Source organism: Echinops telfairi, unplaced genomic scaffold (genome assembly GCF_000313985.2).
Source record: "Echinops telfairi isolate 266 unplaced genomic scaffold, ASM31398v2 ScPeMD7_36;HRSCAF=134, whole genome shotgun sequence".
NCBI lineage: Eukaryota > Metazoa > Chordata > Mammalia > Afrosoricida > Tenrecidae > Echinops > Echinops telfairi.
In genome coordinates, this window is record NW_022103934.1 from 1,754,046 (window position 1) to 1,770,162 (window position 16,117).

At 54.8% G+C, this 16,117-nt stretch overlaps 1 protein-coding gene across 4 annotated transcripts in view; it reads right to left on the reverse strand.

Annotated features, from left to right (window-relative positions):
• Nucleotides 1-6: 6 nt before the first annotated feature.
• LOC123521685 (complement C3-like) overlaps nucleotides 7-16,117 on the reverse strand; it is a 34,468-nt gene continuing 18,357 nt past the window's right edge. For 3 of the 4 annotated variants that reach the window (XM_045290395.1, XM_045290394.1, XM_045290397.1), the window contains 14 exons: nucleotides 14,395-14,490; nucleotides 14,110-14,263; nucleotides 11,259-11,431; nucleotides 10,916-11,074; nucleotides 8,266-8,325; nucleotides 6,956-7,046; nucleotides 3,838-3,880; nucleotides 2,578-2,665; nucleotides 2,290-2,376; nucleotides 2,034-2,139; nucleotides 1,333-1,422; nucleotides 928-1,008; nucleotides 743-832; nucleotides 7-658 (listed from right to left, as the gene is read on the reverse strand). In XM_045290395.1, the coding sequence (XP_045146330.1) occupies nucleotides 519-658; nucleotides 743-832; nucleotides 928-1,008; nucleotides 1,333-1,422; nucleotides 2,034-2,139; nucleotides 2,290-2,376; nucleotides 2,578-2,665; nucleotides 3,838-3,880; nucleotides 6,956-7,046; nucleotides 8,266-8,325; nucleotides 10,916-11,074; nucleotides 11,259-11,431; nucleotides 14,110-14,263; nucleotides 14,395-14,490 (1,458 nt within the window). In that variant the 3' untranslated portion in view covers nucleotides 7-518. Of the gene's footprint in view, nucleotides 659-742; nucleotides 833-927; nucleotides 1,009-1,332; nucleotides 1,423-2,033; nucleotides 2,140-2,289; nucleotides 2,377-2,577; nucleotides 2,666-3,837; nucleotides 3,881-6,955; nucleotides 7,047-8,265; nucleotides 8,326-10,915; nucleotides 11,075-11,258; nucleotides 11,432-14,109; nucleotides 14,264-14,394; nucleotides 14,491-16,117 lie in introns of those variants that run through there. The other variant, XM_045290396.1, reaches the window with a different exon arrangement.

Consider the following 16,117-nt stretch of genomic DNA (forward strand, 5'->3'; position numbering starts at 1 on the left):
CTTTGGGTCTCTGCTACCACGCCCCTCGTTTTCAAAACAGCTTCTACCACGAGGAGAGAAGTGCACTTTCTCCTACTCTCTACTGCCCCCCTCCTTGGAAACGGAGACGCTGAGCAACAAACGCATCAACTCAATGCCGCTGGACAAAGTCCTGACTCTGGCCCACCCTCTGCAGAAGCAGCGCCACAGGGTTTTCTGAGAGCCCATTTTTACGATGGCACAATTGCCAGGCCTTCCTTGGGCGGCGCCCCTGGGTGGGTTGGCGCTGCCAACCTTTCAGTTAGCGGCCGGAGTGCAAACCTTTGGTTGCACCTGTCCCTCAAGCCAGGGAGGGTCCTTAGATGCTTTAGAGATCTACATCTACAATGGGTCTGCGTGACAGGGGATCCTGGGGATTCGCACAGCCTGCACCTCCCTGCAGGCTGACCCTGACGGAGTAGACACTGTGGAGCCAAGGGCTGGCAGGGGTGGGGAGGGAGGTCCAGGCCGGTGGCCTCTGGGGCAGCAGGGGCCCCCACTCACTCAGATCTGATGCGCCACAGATCCGATGACCGGCCCATGATAAGGTAGGCCTCCCGTTCCTGCAGCCCCAGGGAGTCGTGGCAGGTGGCGTGGGAGACAAATTTCTTCATGGCGAGGGGCGCTGCAAGGTCTGTGCCTGGAAGCGACCCAGTGCATGAGACCCCGGGTGGTAGCCCCCCCACCCTAACGCCCCTACCCCTTCACTCCCAAGGGCACAGACCACTCTTGATGACCTCTTGGAGCTGCATGTTGTAGTAGACATAGGGATTGGCGTCCGAGACCTCCACAGCCTGCAGCCTGGCCTTGTACACTGCGGGAGCGGCACGAAGGTCGTGGTGGGCGTCTAGCCTGCCCGGGTGTGTGTGGGTGGACGGGTCTGTCTGCCCTCCACAGCCCCCCACTCACCGAAGTCCACGCCCGCTTCACAAGCCGCTGCCTGGAGTTCCTCCTGGCGCCGCTGGTCCTTGCTCAGGGCTGGGCACTGCTCTGCCGGCCGGGTCAGGGGGTCGCTGTCTGGGCCACCCTGGGGGAGGGGACTCCCCATCCTGCCCCCGGTCTGCACCTTCAGGCTTAGGGCCTGGGAGACTCCCACCCCGTTGTGGTCGCTTTCCTGTCTGTTTCTCCCATCGCAGGCTCAGTGAGTCTGCGCCCTTCTCTATCTTTGGCCCTCGCAGTCGCTCTTTGTCTTCTCTGTTGTCCTCGGTCCTTCTCGACATCCGCCTCCCTCCCCCAGGGCCGTCGGGACGTATCTAAGGCCGCTGGGCCCCGGGGCCCGGCGGCCCTGGCACCCGGGGTCCCCGCGAGTCTCACCCTCGGCACATCTGCAGACGGATTTGTGACAGATCTTTCGCAGAGACGTGTCCTCCTGGGGCAAGTTGTAGAAGGCGCTGCACCTCAGGGCTGCCCAGGGCCGAGAGTGAGCTGGTGGGCTGGGCTGGAACCCTCGAAGTCTGACCACCCCTCTTTCCACCCCCGGTCAACCCACCCCGCCAGACCTAGGGCCAGGCTCCCTCCTACCCGGAGCGGTCCCAGGCCTGTCTCTGGCAGAATCTTGATCTTTCACATCCGGTCCCTGTCTCAGGCCTCTGCAGGTCGCATCTTGCCAGGCCTTGCTCTGACCGCTCCTCGATAGGCTCCTTCCTTTCTAAGATCCCGCCCCTTCTTACCCGCAGCCCCCAACCACTCCTACCCCAGATCTGCCCCACCTCTTCCTTCCTAGTTAGCCCAGCCCACCTGGAGCCACGAAAGGCCCCACCCACTCAGGTCCCGCCTGTGGCCTCGCCCCACAAGTCCAGTCCCCGCCCCATGGGCCCGCCCCACAAGCCCAGGCCCCACCCCATAGCCGCATCCTAAGTCCAGGCCCCTCTGGGCAACAACATGCCCTTCTCAGTCTGGCCCCTCACTTTCTCTCTCCCCCTCCCCGCTTCCTGGCCCTAGATAGTCTCAGCCCCTAGAGGGGCGTGCGGGGAGGGGGATACCTCTCCAACCCCGGGCCCCAGGCCCCTGCTTACAAGGCTGATAGTAGTCGTAGACAGTGACCAGGGCAGCCTGCAGGAATTCCGCCTGCAGCATCCTGTGCACCCGGAAGCCCAGCACCGTGTCCTGTTCGTGGGAGAGCTGGACGAGGAGGGGCCGTGTGTGAGGTGTCCACGGGGGCCATGAGCTCTGACGGGACCGCGTGGGCTTGACTGCCAGGGAGCTGACCTCGAGGGCATGGTTCGCGAGGGCGGCTCCCAGGCCCCTGCTGAGACGCCCAGCCTTGCTCACCTTCTCCAGGTAGAGCACCACCGTGCTGTCGCTGGAGCTGGTCTTGGTTTCGTATTGGAAGGCGTACATCTCTACATCACTGGTCAGCTGGGCAGACGAGGGGGTTAGGGGGGCGCAGAGAGCCTTTGGGTCCCCAATTCTGGGGGCTCCAGTCAGCATGAAGCAGCTCCCAGCTCTCCTATTGGGGGACTGAGGCCCAAGCAGGGCAACGCTTTCCGAAGGTCATGTGCGAAGTCTGCTCAAAGGGACCCTGGGGCCTTGACATGGGGCACGTGGGTCCTGTGTTACCTGTTTGAGGTCAGCCTGGTTGGGGTAGAAGCCGGTGAGCAGGGACACCTCCATTAGGGTCATGGTGGCTGCTCGATCGCCCAGGAACCTGGAGATTCACAGCCCCAGTGGCTCTTCCCATTTCCTCTCAGAGCCCCCACCTGCTCCAAGCTGCCATGGTCTCTCGCCCGAGAGGGCACGGCCTGCTTCTGGGTGTCCCTGTCTTCACTCTGCCCCTCTCAGCGGGAAGTTTTAGTGACCACAAACCTATGTGGGCTGGAAACGCCTCCACCTCCCCTCCACTCACTCAACCTCTCTTTGACCACTCTGTGGGAGAAAGACTGGGCTTTCTACTCTCGTACACAGTTCTAGTCTCGGAAACCCATCGAGTGTGAGTTTAGTTTTGGAGCCCCAGTGGGGTAGGGGTTATGAGTCGAGTTGGGCTGCTAATCACAAGGTCAGCAGTTTGAAACCACCAGTATCTCCACGGGAGAAAGATGGGGCTTTCAGCTTTTGGAAAGAGTTATGATCTGTCACCAAAATATAACTAATATCATTACAATAATCAATATAGAAGAGAAAAAAAAAAGAGTTATAGTCTCAGGAGCCCACAGGGCCCTTCTACCCTATCCTATAGGGTTGTTCTGAATTGTAACGCATGCGACGGCAGTGAGGTTGTGTGTGTGTGTGGCTCTTCCCAGGTCCTCTCTTTGCTGTCTGTAAGCACAATTGGGCTTTTCTTTGGGCCTAGCTGATGGTGGTGCCCCTGCTTCTGGAACAGAGCCTGGCACACACGAGATGCCCAGCCTCTTGAACAGCTTTCTTCCAGTTGCCCGCTTGTAGACTCCTACGGTGTCAGAGTGGGGCTGTGCTCCAGAGGGCTTCCTGAGAGACATTCCCAGGCTTTTCTTTAGAGGACCTGTGGTTAGCAGTTGAGCACATCACACGCTCAAGATATGCTTCTGTATGTGGGACAGAGCTGGGTGGCGACGCTTGGGGGACAGAGCAGGACTAGATGGGAGCTAGGGCATCTGGGGAAGGCCAGCTCTGGGCACCTGGGTCATGGACAGTGTTGCCGGGAGGGAGGCTGTCCTTGACCTTGACCTTGTCCTGTAGGTGGCAGGATGGGGGTAGAGTTGGACCCAAGGTGGGGAGAGGAATGAGGAACAGGTTGGGGGCCTGGGGAGCTCCATATCCAGGGTTGACTGGTTTCTGCCCTCGCTTCAGGGGTGCTCCTGAGCCTGGACAACAGCGCTGGGCCCTCCTCCCACCGGCTCCCACCTGGTTTCCATCCGGAGCCGGAAGGTCTCCTCCTGGTTCTTTTCTGCAGAGAGAAAGCAGGCGCTTAGAGGTCAGGAAGCAGGGCGCACAGGTCAGGGCACACACAGCCTCTGGAGGCAGCAGCTGCCTGAGGTCAAAGCCTAACTGTGTGATCGTGAGCAGGAGGCGGAGCCTTTCTGCATACTGATTTCTTCACCTGGAGGACAGAGAGCCCGATAGCGCTGTTGTCAGGATCAACAGCATTCCTATAGGCAAAGCACTTGACACAGCGTCTAAATGGACGTCAGTCGGCTCAACCCATGAGCTAGTTGTTCATCCTTATCAGGAAAACGAGACTTGCACCAAAGCTTTGGTCCCTAAAAATCCTGCCCCGGCCTGTCCCTGTCCTACAGGGAGCCTCCAATGGCAGTCTGCTCTCCTCCCGGGTACCTGGGTACCTGGGAACTCCCACTCTGGCCATGTCCACGGTTCAGGACTGGTTGAGCCCCATCACTTCTCAGCTGAACCCGTGTGATCAACTCCTTCCCGCTTTCCCAGCATCACCCTCTCCTTCCTGCAGTTTGTTTCCTCCCCCGGAATGGCCAGAGGGCAGTGGGTCAACTCATCTAGCTCCTCTGCTCCGAACCCTCCCTGGCTCCCACCTCGCTCAGAGCAAAAGCCCAAGTCCTCACTGAAGTCCACAAGTTTCATCACCATCTTCCCTGTCACCTCTCCACCTTTCCGACCTAAATTCTACCCCTTGCTCCTCTGTAGGCGGCCTGGCTCCACAGGTCCCCATGAGCACATCCCTGCCTCAGGGGCCCTTGCACATGCCATTTGCCTCGAGTGGTCTCCTCGCAAACCTTTGTGACTCTCTCTCTCTCCTTCCTTCATGCCCTGGTCGAAACGGCACCTCTCCTCACATCTGGCCACCCTTTCCTGTTGCACTTTGTACACCCCTCATCATCACCTGCTGTTCTTCCGTATTTTCTTGTTTACATTATGGACGTGTTAATGTTATACCTGAAGGACAGCACAGGTCTGGTCTGTTGATATTTGTGTGTTCCTGTTAGTCTCTCGCACTAGAATATGGATGACAACTCAATGTAAAGAAACCCAAATCCTCACAACTGGACCAATAGGTAGCGTCATGAGAAACAGAGAACAGATTGATGTTGTCCAGGTTTTTGTCTTGCTTGGGTCCACAATCAATGCTCATGGAAGCAGCAGTCAAGAGAGCAGAGGACACATTACATTGGATCAATCTGCTGCGCAAGACCTCTTGAAAGTGTTGAAAAACAAGGACGTCACTCTGAGGACTAAGGTACCGCTGACCCAAGCCATGGGATTTTCCGTCGTCTCCTATGCAGGTGACGGTTGGGCACTGAGGAAGGAAGACTGAGGAAGAGCCGATGCCCTTGAACGCTAGTGCTGGCAAAGGAAAGTACCCGGATTGCCCAATGAACAGACAGGTCTGTCTCAGAAGTATGGCCAGAGTGCTCCCTGGGAGCAAGGATGGCCAGACTTTGTCTCACATATTTTGGACAGGTTATCAGGAGAAACCAGTCCCTGGAGAAGGCCATCATGCTTGGTAAAGTGGAGGGGCAGCGGAAACAGAAGATCTTCCACGAGATGGGTGGACACAGCGGAAGGCACAATGGGTTCAGTCATGGGAACCCTTGGGAGGATGGTGCAGGACAGGGCGGGGTTTCCTTCTGTTGTGCATGGGCCATTCTGAGCCAGAACCACCCCGACCGCACCCAGCAACAGCCGGGGAAGAAGGGCATTGTTGTCTTGCATGTGCCCATGTTCCTGGTGCCAAGTACCAGGGCCTGGCACTCGATAAGCACTAAGTAAATAAATATCTGTTGAATGATCGAATGAAGTCGTTAACAGCAACAACAACAACAACAAGCCCAATAGCTGTCCGTCTTCATGTCTGTGCTGACTCATGGTGACCCCTGTGGGGTGGAGTAGAAGTGTGCTCCACAGGGTTTTCAATGGCTGAGATATTTATTGGGAGCTCTGTGGTAGTTCCATAATCCGGTGCCAATTTGAGACTATGAAGAGTGAAGGGGTGGAGTTTCGTCTGCCAATCAGGTCCCAGCTTGATGACCTCATTTGAAGGCGCTACAGAGATAAATAGCTCACTCGCTGGAGGTGGAACACACTCTGCTTCAATTCCCTGCGAGACATTCCTGCTGACAAGCCACAGGGAGAAACGCTGATGGCAGCCAGGTCCTTGCAGCTGGAGGAGCCACATGGAGACCCACACCAGCACTAAGGTGCTTCTACAACCACTGGGTCCACAGGACTCCCCACCCACTGGCCTGTGATCTTCTGGATTCAACGTCATTGCATGCATGATGCGAGTCTGAAGAGACATTTATACACTGGTATCGGACATATGGGCTAACATCAGACTTATGGACTTGATCTGGCCTGGGCTGGGATATTTTCTTAATATACAATTACTCTTTGATATAAAACTATTTCTTAGACACATATGATTGTCTATGATTTTGTTTCTCTAGTCCACCCAGATTAACACAAGCTCTTAGACACATCATAAAAACCCATCATTCAATCACATCAAGCAGTATTGTACAATTGCTACCATAATCAGTTTCAGTACATTTTCTTTCTTCTTGAACTCCTTGATATCAGTTCCCCTTTATTCCCAACCCCCCACCCAGGAACCCTTTTTATTTCCCCCCCATAATAGTTTTTTTGGCTGATTATTAGAAATGTAGTTCACCAGGCCTTTCTTCTGAGGCACCTATGGGTGGGCTTCAGCTGTCTTCCTTTTGGTTGGCAGCCAAGTGTGTTTCCTGTTTGCACCACCCAGGCTCTCTGAGTACAGCAGTAAGCGTCCATAATGTATAGGGCACGCTCAGTGCTGATCAGTAGCTAAAATGAAATGATAAAATAATAATAATAATAAAAAGGATTGCATGTCCTTGGGTCTAGGCTCAAGAGGAGCACTTGGCTGCTAACTGAAAAGTTCAAAGTCACCAGCGGCTCAGAGGGGAGAAAGATGTGCAGTCTGCTTCCTTCCGTACAGATAGTCTGATGGCGGCAATCTGACGCTTCCCTGTAGGGTCACTATGAGTCCGATGACAACCAGATCTAGGCTCACCTTCTGGGGCGCGCTGGAGGGTGACATTCAGGGAGTACTGGTTGCATCTGTCCTCCTGGGATTCCAGGATTCTGTGGTATATGGTCAGGATCTGCCCAGACATGGAAGAGGGGTGTCACGGCTTGTCCCCACGCTCTCTCCTTCCTTCTCTGTACTCTGGGTGCAGAGACGAGAATATTCTCCAGAGTCTGTCTAGCAGAACTCACTGGGCTGATGGACTTGGTCTCTATATGTGCTGTCTAGTAGGGTCACAAGGAGCCCTGGTGGCGTAGTGGGTTACGTGTTGGGCTGCTAACCACATGGCCGGCAGTTGGAATCCACCAGCTGCTCTGCAGGATAAAGAGGAAGATATACAGCCTTGGAAACACACCAGGGCAGTTCTACTCTGTCTGTAGGGCCGCCAGGAGTCAGAACTGAGTCCATAGCCGTGAGTTTGGATTTTTGATTGGAGTACGGTCTCCATGAGCCACGTGTGGTCCCTGAGCCCTTGGGATGCGGCTCGTGTGACGGAGGAACAAGATCTCTTAAGTTGTATTCCCATTTCACTGTCACAGAGACCCACAGAGGGGGTGTGGCTCGCCCAAGGTCACACAACAAGAGCCAGAGTTTCAACTGAAAACAAGACAAGAGGCTGCACTGCATTTGGCTAACCAGTGGGCAGTCCTCATGGGCCAGCGAGGCTGGGGCTGAGGCAGGAGCCGGGAAAGGGCTTCAACATTTTCAGGCCTTGAGGGCTATCCTGTATGGAGAATCCTGCCCCACAGGGGGGAGGCAAAGGAGATGGCTCTTTAGGGTCTCGGCTCAGGAGAGGCAAAGCCAAAGAACCAAAGCAGCTGCTCTTGCATCACCCCCAATGCACGGCGACCTCCTGTCAGAGTAGAGCAGTGCTCCAGGGGACCCCAGTGACTGAGTTCTCAGACGGGAGCCACCAGGCCTTTCTTCTGAGGCTCCCCTGGGTGGACTCAAATGACCAATTTGCAGTTAGCGGCGGAGTGGGCTGTTTGTATTACCTGGTACTCCAAAGAGGGGCGGATAGATTTTTTTTTTTAAGTGTCTAGGGTCTACCTTTTCTGTCACTTAGGCGAAGTGGAGACCATTCTGAATCTCCATTTCCCACCCGTTGAGTAGATTCCATTCCCAACTAAATCCCCAGGGTGGTTTTGGGAACTTAGCTTGGTTCCCAGCAAACAGGAGTGCCCTGCCTTGCTGAGTGTAATCTTGCCCTCCTGTCTGAGACTTGCTCCAGCTCCCACCAACGAGAGGGGCCCCGTGTGCCAGGTGAGAGTCCCAGGGGTGGGACCCAGACCCACCGAGATGGTGCCTCTTCCGTTGCCGCTGGCTTTGACCTGGAGGTCATCCTCGGCTGAGAACTGTGGGAGAAGAGGGCGTGGCTTGAGGCTGGCAAGAAGCAAGTCCCAGCAAAACCAAAGCCTGGCTCAGGGAGGGGAGCGGGCTCTGGTGCTGGGGCCTTGGTGCTGTCCCTAACTTCAGACTCTGAGCCCTGCCCACTTCTCCCCGTGCAGGTGCACCTTTTCCCCTTCCTCCTAATAGAGATTTCCTGGTGCCTGAACTGTCACCGAATAACTGGAGCCACAGTTCCCTTATCTAACCAGTAACCCGCCCGCGCTGTCAAGTCAGCTTCCATTCCTGGCGAAGTGCCTTGGGGTGGAGTAGAACTACAGTGAACCCTCGCCACTTCGCGCTTCGACTTCCGCGGCTTCACTCTATCACGGTTTTTGCGTAACAGCGCATGCTCTGTCATTACTGCCACTGATTGGCTCATACTGTACACGCTTGATGCCATAAGTAATGTAATAAATGATAATTGTAACGTCCAAAATGTTTTACTGTATTTTCCCTTTTTCATTTAATAAATTGGGTAATACGAGTGTAATGGTGACTAAAGGGTGTTTTTTCATGTCCTCTATGCTCTAACTACGAAAATATTTGATTTACAAATAAGGAATCCTACTTCGCGGAATTTCATTTATCACGGTAGGGTCTAGAACCGATTAACCGCGATAAACGAGGGTTCACTGTACACTCCATCCGGGTCTCAAAGGCTGAATTTTCAGCATCTCCCAAATTCCTCCTGAGCAGACCCCCCAAGAGACTGACCTCAGGGGCCTCTCTGCATCCACTCTGTTTCCTTTGTCTCCTGCTTCCCACACCAGCTACTAGACAGATGGTTAGTTTTCCCATGCCACTGCCCTCTGCTCCAGCCCCACTTCCCTTAGCATAAAGTCCTCAGCCTTCGTCGTGCCCCTGCACTCCCAGCCACGGCGCCCCCCTCCCCGCCCCCGCTCTGAGCCCTGCCAGCTGCCCAGCCTCCTGCCACACCACTACCCCCACCCTCCCCGCCCATGCACCCTCCCATCCAGCCATCTCCGTGCCTGCCTCAGGCTGCCACTGGGTGCTGTTCCCTCTGCCAAGAATGCTCTTCCCCACCCCTGCCTCCTCCATGTGGATAACCTCCTGATGATCCAGGCACCTCCACTGAACACATGTGTGACCTTGAACAAGTCATTTTTCTCCTGGGACTCTTCATCCCCATGAGGCTCACACAGCCCTGCGAGGTCTTTGCCATCGCCTCCGTGCCCTCTCACCTCTCCCCACTCTCCCCTGACTCCTTGCCCTCCAGCCACACCTGGCTGTCGTCAGGAAGTTCCTGCCGCAGGGCCTTTGCACTGCTGTTTCCTCTGCCTAGACACACCGTGTGCAAGGCCCACTCCCCCCACCTCCTGAAAGTCTTTGCTTAAATGGTACCTTCCCGGGTGAGACCAACCCCTTGCCACCCTACGTGCGTCTTATTTATTTTTTTCTCCCCTCATAGAACTTACCACTATGCAACACAGTAGCTATTCTACACACTCGTCTCTTTACTGTCTATCTATCTCCTCCACGGATAGGTAACATTCTATCCACTGCCCTCAGCCCATTCTGACTAATAGAGACCCTACAGAGTGGGGTAGAACAGCCCTATAGGAGGATTTCCAAGACTGTAAATCTTTACGGGAGCAGGGCATGGATTCTTTTTCTTTTCTTTTGTAAGTCTTGTCCAGGGTTGTCTTCTTAGAACCGTGACTGGAACACAGTCCCACTAAACTGCCCATCAAACCCATGTCAAAGAATCGAAGCTTAAATGCCACTCTCCTGACCCTGACCCTGGGTTAGTGCCCTCTTAAACCAGACAAGACAATCCCAGCGCCGTCGTGTTGATCCCGACTACGGCGGTGCCCGCGTGCAGCAGAGTAGAATCGCTCCATCGGGTTTCCAGTGGCCGAGTTTTTGGAGATCGATCACCAGGCCTTTCGTTGGAGGCGCCTTTGGTGAGCAGTTGAGTGTGTGAAACGACTGGACGGGGGTTCTCAACCTGTGGGTCGCGACCCCTTTGGGAGTCGAATGACCCTTTCACAGGGGTCGCTTAAGACCATGCATGGGAAAACACATATTTCCGATGGTTTTAGGAACCGAGACACTGCTCCTCTATCCGTCTCCAGGCGGGTCCGCCCACATGCAGATACGCCCACAGACGAGCACCCCGTGTGAAGACTGTTACCCATGCTACACCATGCTTCGAGACAACATTTCATTGATTTGTGATGAAAGAAAACATCAAACTCCTAGCCACTGAATGCTTTCCGACTCGCAGCGACCCTACAGAACAGGGCAGAGCCGTCCCTGTGGGTTTCGGAGGCTGTCATCTTAATGGGAGTAGTAAGCCTGGTCTTTCTCCCTGGAAACAGCTGGTGGTGACGAACTGTTGAACGTTGTAGCTAGCAGCACAACTGGTCACCGCCACTCACCAGGGCTAACGCGCTGGCAGTATAACCCAATTCCTCCCGATAGTCATGAGAGCAACTCTGGGACGCAGAGAGAAACACGACGCTTGGCCTAGGCCTCAATGGCACCGTGTGGCATTCCCTGGGCCCTGGGGTGTGTGTGTGTGTGGGGGGGTACCTTTGCCGATCGCTGCTGGTAGGCGTTATTCTGGTCGATGAGCCATTCAACATTCCTGGCTCTCTTGGGAACGCTGATCTGGACCCGGAGATCCTGGACAGCCTCCGAAGAGATAGCTGCTCGGAAACGGGCCAGGGCCTCCAGCGCCACCACCGTGGTCTGGGTGTCGGGAGAGGGGTGGGGGTGGGAGTCAGCACCATAGACAGCGTCCCCGGACGCCCCCCGTGCTGCCGCGTCAGCACCACGGAGAGTTCATCCCGGGTGGGTAGTCCGCTCAGCACCTCGGCTGGGCTCGGGCCTCGAGGTGCCTCGCTCTCTCCCAACCTCCCGAGGTCCTTGTCACCTGGGTGGACTTGAAGCCTCCTCCCAGCTCCCTCTTCTTCAGTAGCCAGTTGGCGATGGCCTGCGTCTCGTTGATCCGCCCCAGCTCCAGCTTCTGCAGCAGCGCGTAGGCCGTGGCCTCGATGGTGTACAGGGAGTCCCAGTCCTTCTCCTGCACTGGCCAATGAGTTTTATCTGGAAAAGCCAGGCCCATCACAAAGAGGTGATCTGTCTGCTCTTGGCCCAACTGTTCTCACCTGCTACTTCATTCAGCACAGCCCTGGTGGCGCAGTGGGTTACACGTGGGGTTGCAAACCACAAGGCCGGCAGTTCAAACCCACCAGTCACGTAAACATTTAGTCTCAGAAACACACAGGGACGGCTCTACCCCGTCCTATAGGGTCACTAGGAGTTGGAAATTGGCTCCATGGCAGTGAGGATGTTTATAGGGCTGTGATGATTTGCTGGGGGCCCCTGATGGTGTAGTGGTTACGTGTTGGGCTGCTACCTTGCAAGGTCAGCAGTTCAAAGCCACCAGCTCTGAGGGAGAACGGTGAGACCTGGAACCCACAGGGCCACGATGACTCAGAATCCACTCGGTGGCAGTGGCTTTTGTTTTTTGGGCGAGTCACGAGGTTAAGAGCAAGGATGTTCCTTTGAGGACTAAGGTACGCCGGACCCTGAGCCCTGGTCTTTTCCACCACCTCAGACGCATGTGAGAAATGAACATTGAAGAAGACCTCAGAAGAATCGGTGTATTTAAGCGAGGGTGCTGCTGAAGGAGGCTGCCTCAGGGGCAAACACATCTGTGTTGGATGGAGCACAGCCAGCTTACTCCTGAGAAGCCAGCATGGCGAGACTCCATCTCAGGTACTTTGGGCATGTCAGGAGAGACAAATCTCTGGAAAATGACAGACTGCTGGCTAAAGGTGTGTGTGTGTGTGTGTGTGTGTGTGTGGGTGACAAAGAGGAAGACCCTTGATGAGATGGATTGACACAGAGGCTGTAACAATGGGGTCAAACTTAACAATCCTGAGGCTGAGGCAGGACCGGGCAGTGTTTTATTCTGTTGTGCACGGGTTGTTCTGAGTCGGCTCACAGCCACCTGAGTTGGACTAGACTTGATGGAAGTGAGGGTTTTGAAAAATTCATTTGTTGGGGGGCAGAGGGGGCGGGAGGGAAACAAGAGGAGCGGCTACTACAGGCTCCAAATAAAAGAAATGTTTGGAAAAGAACAATGGCAACCTATGTACAAATATGCTCGATACAATTGATGTACGGATTGTTACAAGGGCGGTCAGAGCCCCCAGTAAAGTGATCTTTTAATAATAATAATAATAAAAATAAAATGGTTCATTTTGTTTTTTAAACTTTATGTGATGTCTTGTGCTGAGGAGACTTCTGGGCACAGCATTTTCAGAACAACCCTAGACAACGGGGATGTGAACTCCTGAGAGATGAGGAAAGTGAGGTTCAAAAGGGTTTTCCCCGGACCCTCTAGGCACACAGGCGTGAGTGGTCCTTACCCCACATCTCTTCACGTGGGACAGGGAGAAGACCAGAGGAGGCCCTTTGAGCACTGAAAAGAGACCCCACCTTCCGTGACCTCTATCCGTCCTTGACCATGCCAATCCCGTCCTCACGTCTGGGGGTTGGTGCACGCTGTTCTCTGTGCTCGGGATGCGCTTGGCCCTATACATAGGTGGGTTATGGGAGACAGATAGGCCGTCTTCTCCTATAGGGTTTACAGTCTTAGAAACCCAGAGAGGCAATCCTCTCTCCTAGGCTTGCTGGGAGTGGGAATTGTTGACTCTGGCAGTGAGTGTGGAGTGTCAGCGGAATGAACATTCCATCCTTCATCCCAGTTGAAAGGCCACCTTTTCACCAGGCCTTCCTAGACCTCCCGATGCTCGTGCCTGCCCCCCTCCCGGCCCTTCCACCACGTTCCTTGTTTGATTGCCATCCTCTAAGCACATGTGTATTTGCCACATCTGCATGTGCTCCCATACCTTACAGGGGAAACGAACTCGGGAGGGGGTTGCAAAAACCAAAGAAATACGCAGCATATCGTAACACCCACATGATTTGCAGAACGATACAGTCTCTTCGTTATGAACGGATCTGTTTGCGGTCTGCCTCCCTCCTCCAGGTGCCAGGGGCCCCGGAGGGCAGGGACTCCATCTGTCTCCTTCAGCCGTGTGCCTCTTGCGGCTCAAGGGCTGGCATACAGTGTTGTCGTTAGAGGCCCTCGAGTTGGTCCCTGGTTCTCGGTGACCCCACGCAAAAGGGACGTGAACGCTTGTCGCCCATAGAGTTTTCCGTAGCTGATTTTCTTTTACCCCAGAAGGAGAGCCCTCGGCCTTTCTATCTTATCTATCTTAGTCTGGAAGCCCCACCAAAGCCTACTCAGAATCGAAGCAACGTGCACACCTTCACAGACAGACAGATGGCGGTAGCTGTGTTTGTGAGGCATGGATGGGAACTGATGGTCCCACTGATTGTCCACACGGACAGTAAGAGTCCGGCCACCGAACAGCCGCTGTCCTCCCACGCTCATCTCGACCCTGCCTTCCCACTCCCTGCCCTCGAGCCCCTTTCCCAACCGGGCAGAGCTGCTCCTATGGGTTTTTGAGACGGAATCTTTATGGGAGTGGAAATCCGCATTTTCCTCCCGCAGAGGAACCGGGGGTTGAACCGCGGACCTTGTGGTTTGCAGCCCAATGTGTGATGGACCGCGGGTAGATGCTCAGTTAACACCAAGGGACGAATGACACGTTGCTTGGTTTGAGCTCCCACCGACTCCCCACCACCACCACTCCCACCCACGGTGACTGGGCTGCTCCACAGTCAGCGAGCAAGTGATCCACACCCACCGTGGCTGGCAAAGGTGTCCAGGCGGTCATTGGCCCGGGGGCTGTTAGCGAGGGCCAGGGCATAGGACACTATGGCCATGGCAAAGGTGGTCTGAATGTTCGGCAGCCGTTTCTCTAGGAAGCCACGGGCTTTCTCGATGCTAGCAACCAAGTTCTAGGGGTTCAGAAGGAAGAGGCCAGAGACGCGATCAGAGGAAAGAAATCTTGAAGTAAGAGGAGAGGGATCACTCTGAGGGAGGGAGAAGGTGGGTGGTTCCCTCTCCCAGGGGTCCTCTGGGATCCTACCGGTACTTGGTGCACGCACATCTCCTTCCCCGTATCCAGGGCGATCAGTACAAGTGCCGTGAGAGATATGTCTGCCTCGGAGCCTTGGTAGCCACCCTGTGGATACAGAGTCACACCCATGTTCCCCTAAGCATCAAGGGGCCCCCTTCCCTACCTCTGCTATCTGACCTTGAACAGTCCCCAGGTGCCCAGCTCAGAGCTGGGTGATGATGTAGAGGGGATGGAAAGCCCCGAGGGGGCTGTCTTGGAGTTTGTTTGTGTGTTCCATCCAACTGATCAAAGTCAGCAGCCTGGAGGATGCTGTACTGAGTTCTCTACTGATCTCTCTCCCCCGCCCCTCCTCTTTTTTAAAGGATAGAAGAAGTTTCAGGCATTAGAGTAAATTGAACACAGGACCACACCCTACAGGTGCCGACCTGGGGGAGGGGGAGAGGGGAAAGGGAAGATGGGGAGAGAGAAAGAGCAGAGAGGGAAGAGAAGGAGAGGGAGAGAGGGAGGGAGGGAGGGAGAGAGAGAGAGAGAGAGAGAATCCCCTTCTCTACCGATCTCAGTGCATCATCGAGACAACTCAGCTGATGAGGACCGGTGAGAGGAAGTCTCCCCATTGCTGGTCAATGACCGACTCCTGGCTCACCCTGCTCTTTATTCTGGCAGCTTCCATCTTCTCCCTTCAGGCGCTGCCTGCCGCAGTGGCCGAGGAAGTCACTGTGCACACGAGTCAGGTCGTATCGGTCCTCGGCTACAGCCCTCCCGTCTCATGCACGACAAGCCTGGGTCCATGAGCCCCACCCAGCATGCTCCTGTTCCTTTCTTGCCAACACTTCCCCTCTTCTCTCCCATTCCATCCCTCCGCTCCTGCCACCCAGGGCTGCTCACTGTTCCTCAGACATGCCAGGCTGGGTCTGGCCTCAGGACCTTTGCACACTCTCCTCCCCCTCCTTAGGAAACTCTTTCCTGACACCCACACGGCTTGCTCCTTCACATCCCTGGGTCTCTGTGCAAAGATCATCTCCCCACGAAAGCTTTCAAAAGGACCTCCTCATTACCGCGATCCACGTTCCTGTCTTTCTCCCCAGGATACTGCTACTATGCCACCCCTATCACCGCCTCCACAGAACACCGGTGCTGTATGGTCATTTCTTTATAGACACATCTCCTGTCACCTCCCAAGCCAGGCATGGCCTCCTGCTAAATTCTCTCCACGGCCTTTCTGTAATTCTCTTTCATGAAACATAGCGCAATTGTAAATTAAACAATTACTGGCTGTGATTCTTTAGAGGGAGCTTCTGTCTCCTCCCCAGCAGCTTGTGCACTCCACAAGGGCAAGTGCTGTCATTGCATTGCTTACTGCTGTCTCCCCTCTGCCTAGCAAAGGGTTGGTATAGAGTACCTGGTGATTAAATGTTTGTTGAACAAATGGATGGATGAATGGATGGACGAAGGGATGGATGGATGGATGGATGGACAAATGTATGGATGGACAGATGGATGGGTAGATGGATGGATAGATGGATGGATGGACAAGTGTATGGATGGACAGATGGATGGGTAGATGGATGGATGGATGGATAGAGGGATGGACAAATGGATGGATGGATAGATGGATGAATATGGATGGACGGATGGATGGATGGATGGATGGATGGATAGAGGGATTGATGGACAAATGGATGGATGGACAGATGGATGGATGGATGGATGAATGGATGGATGGATGGATAGG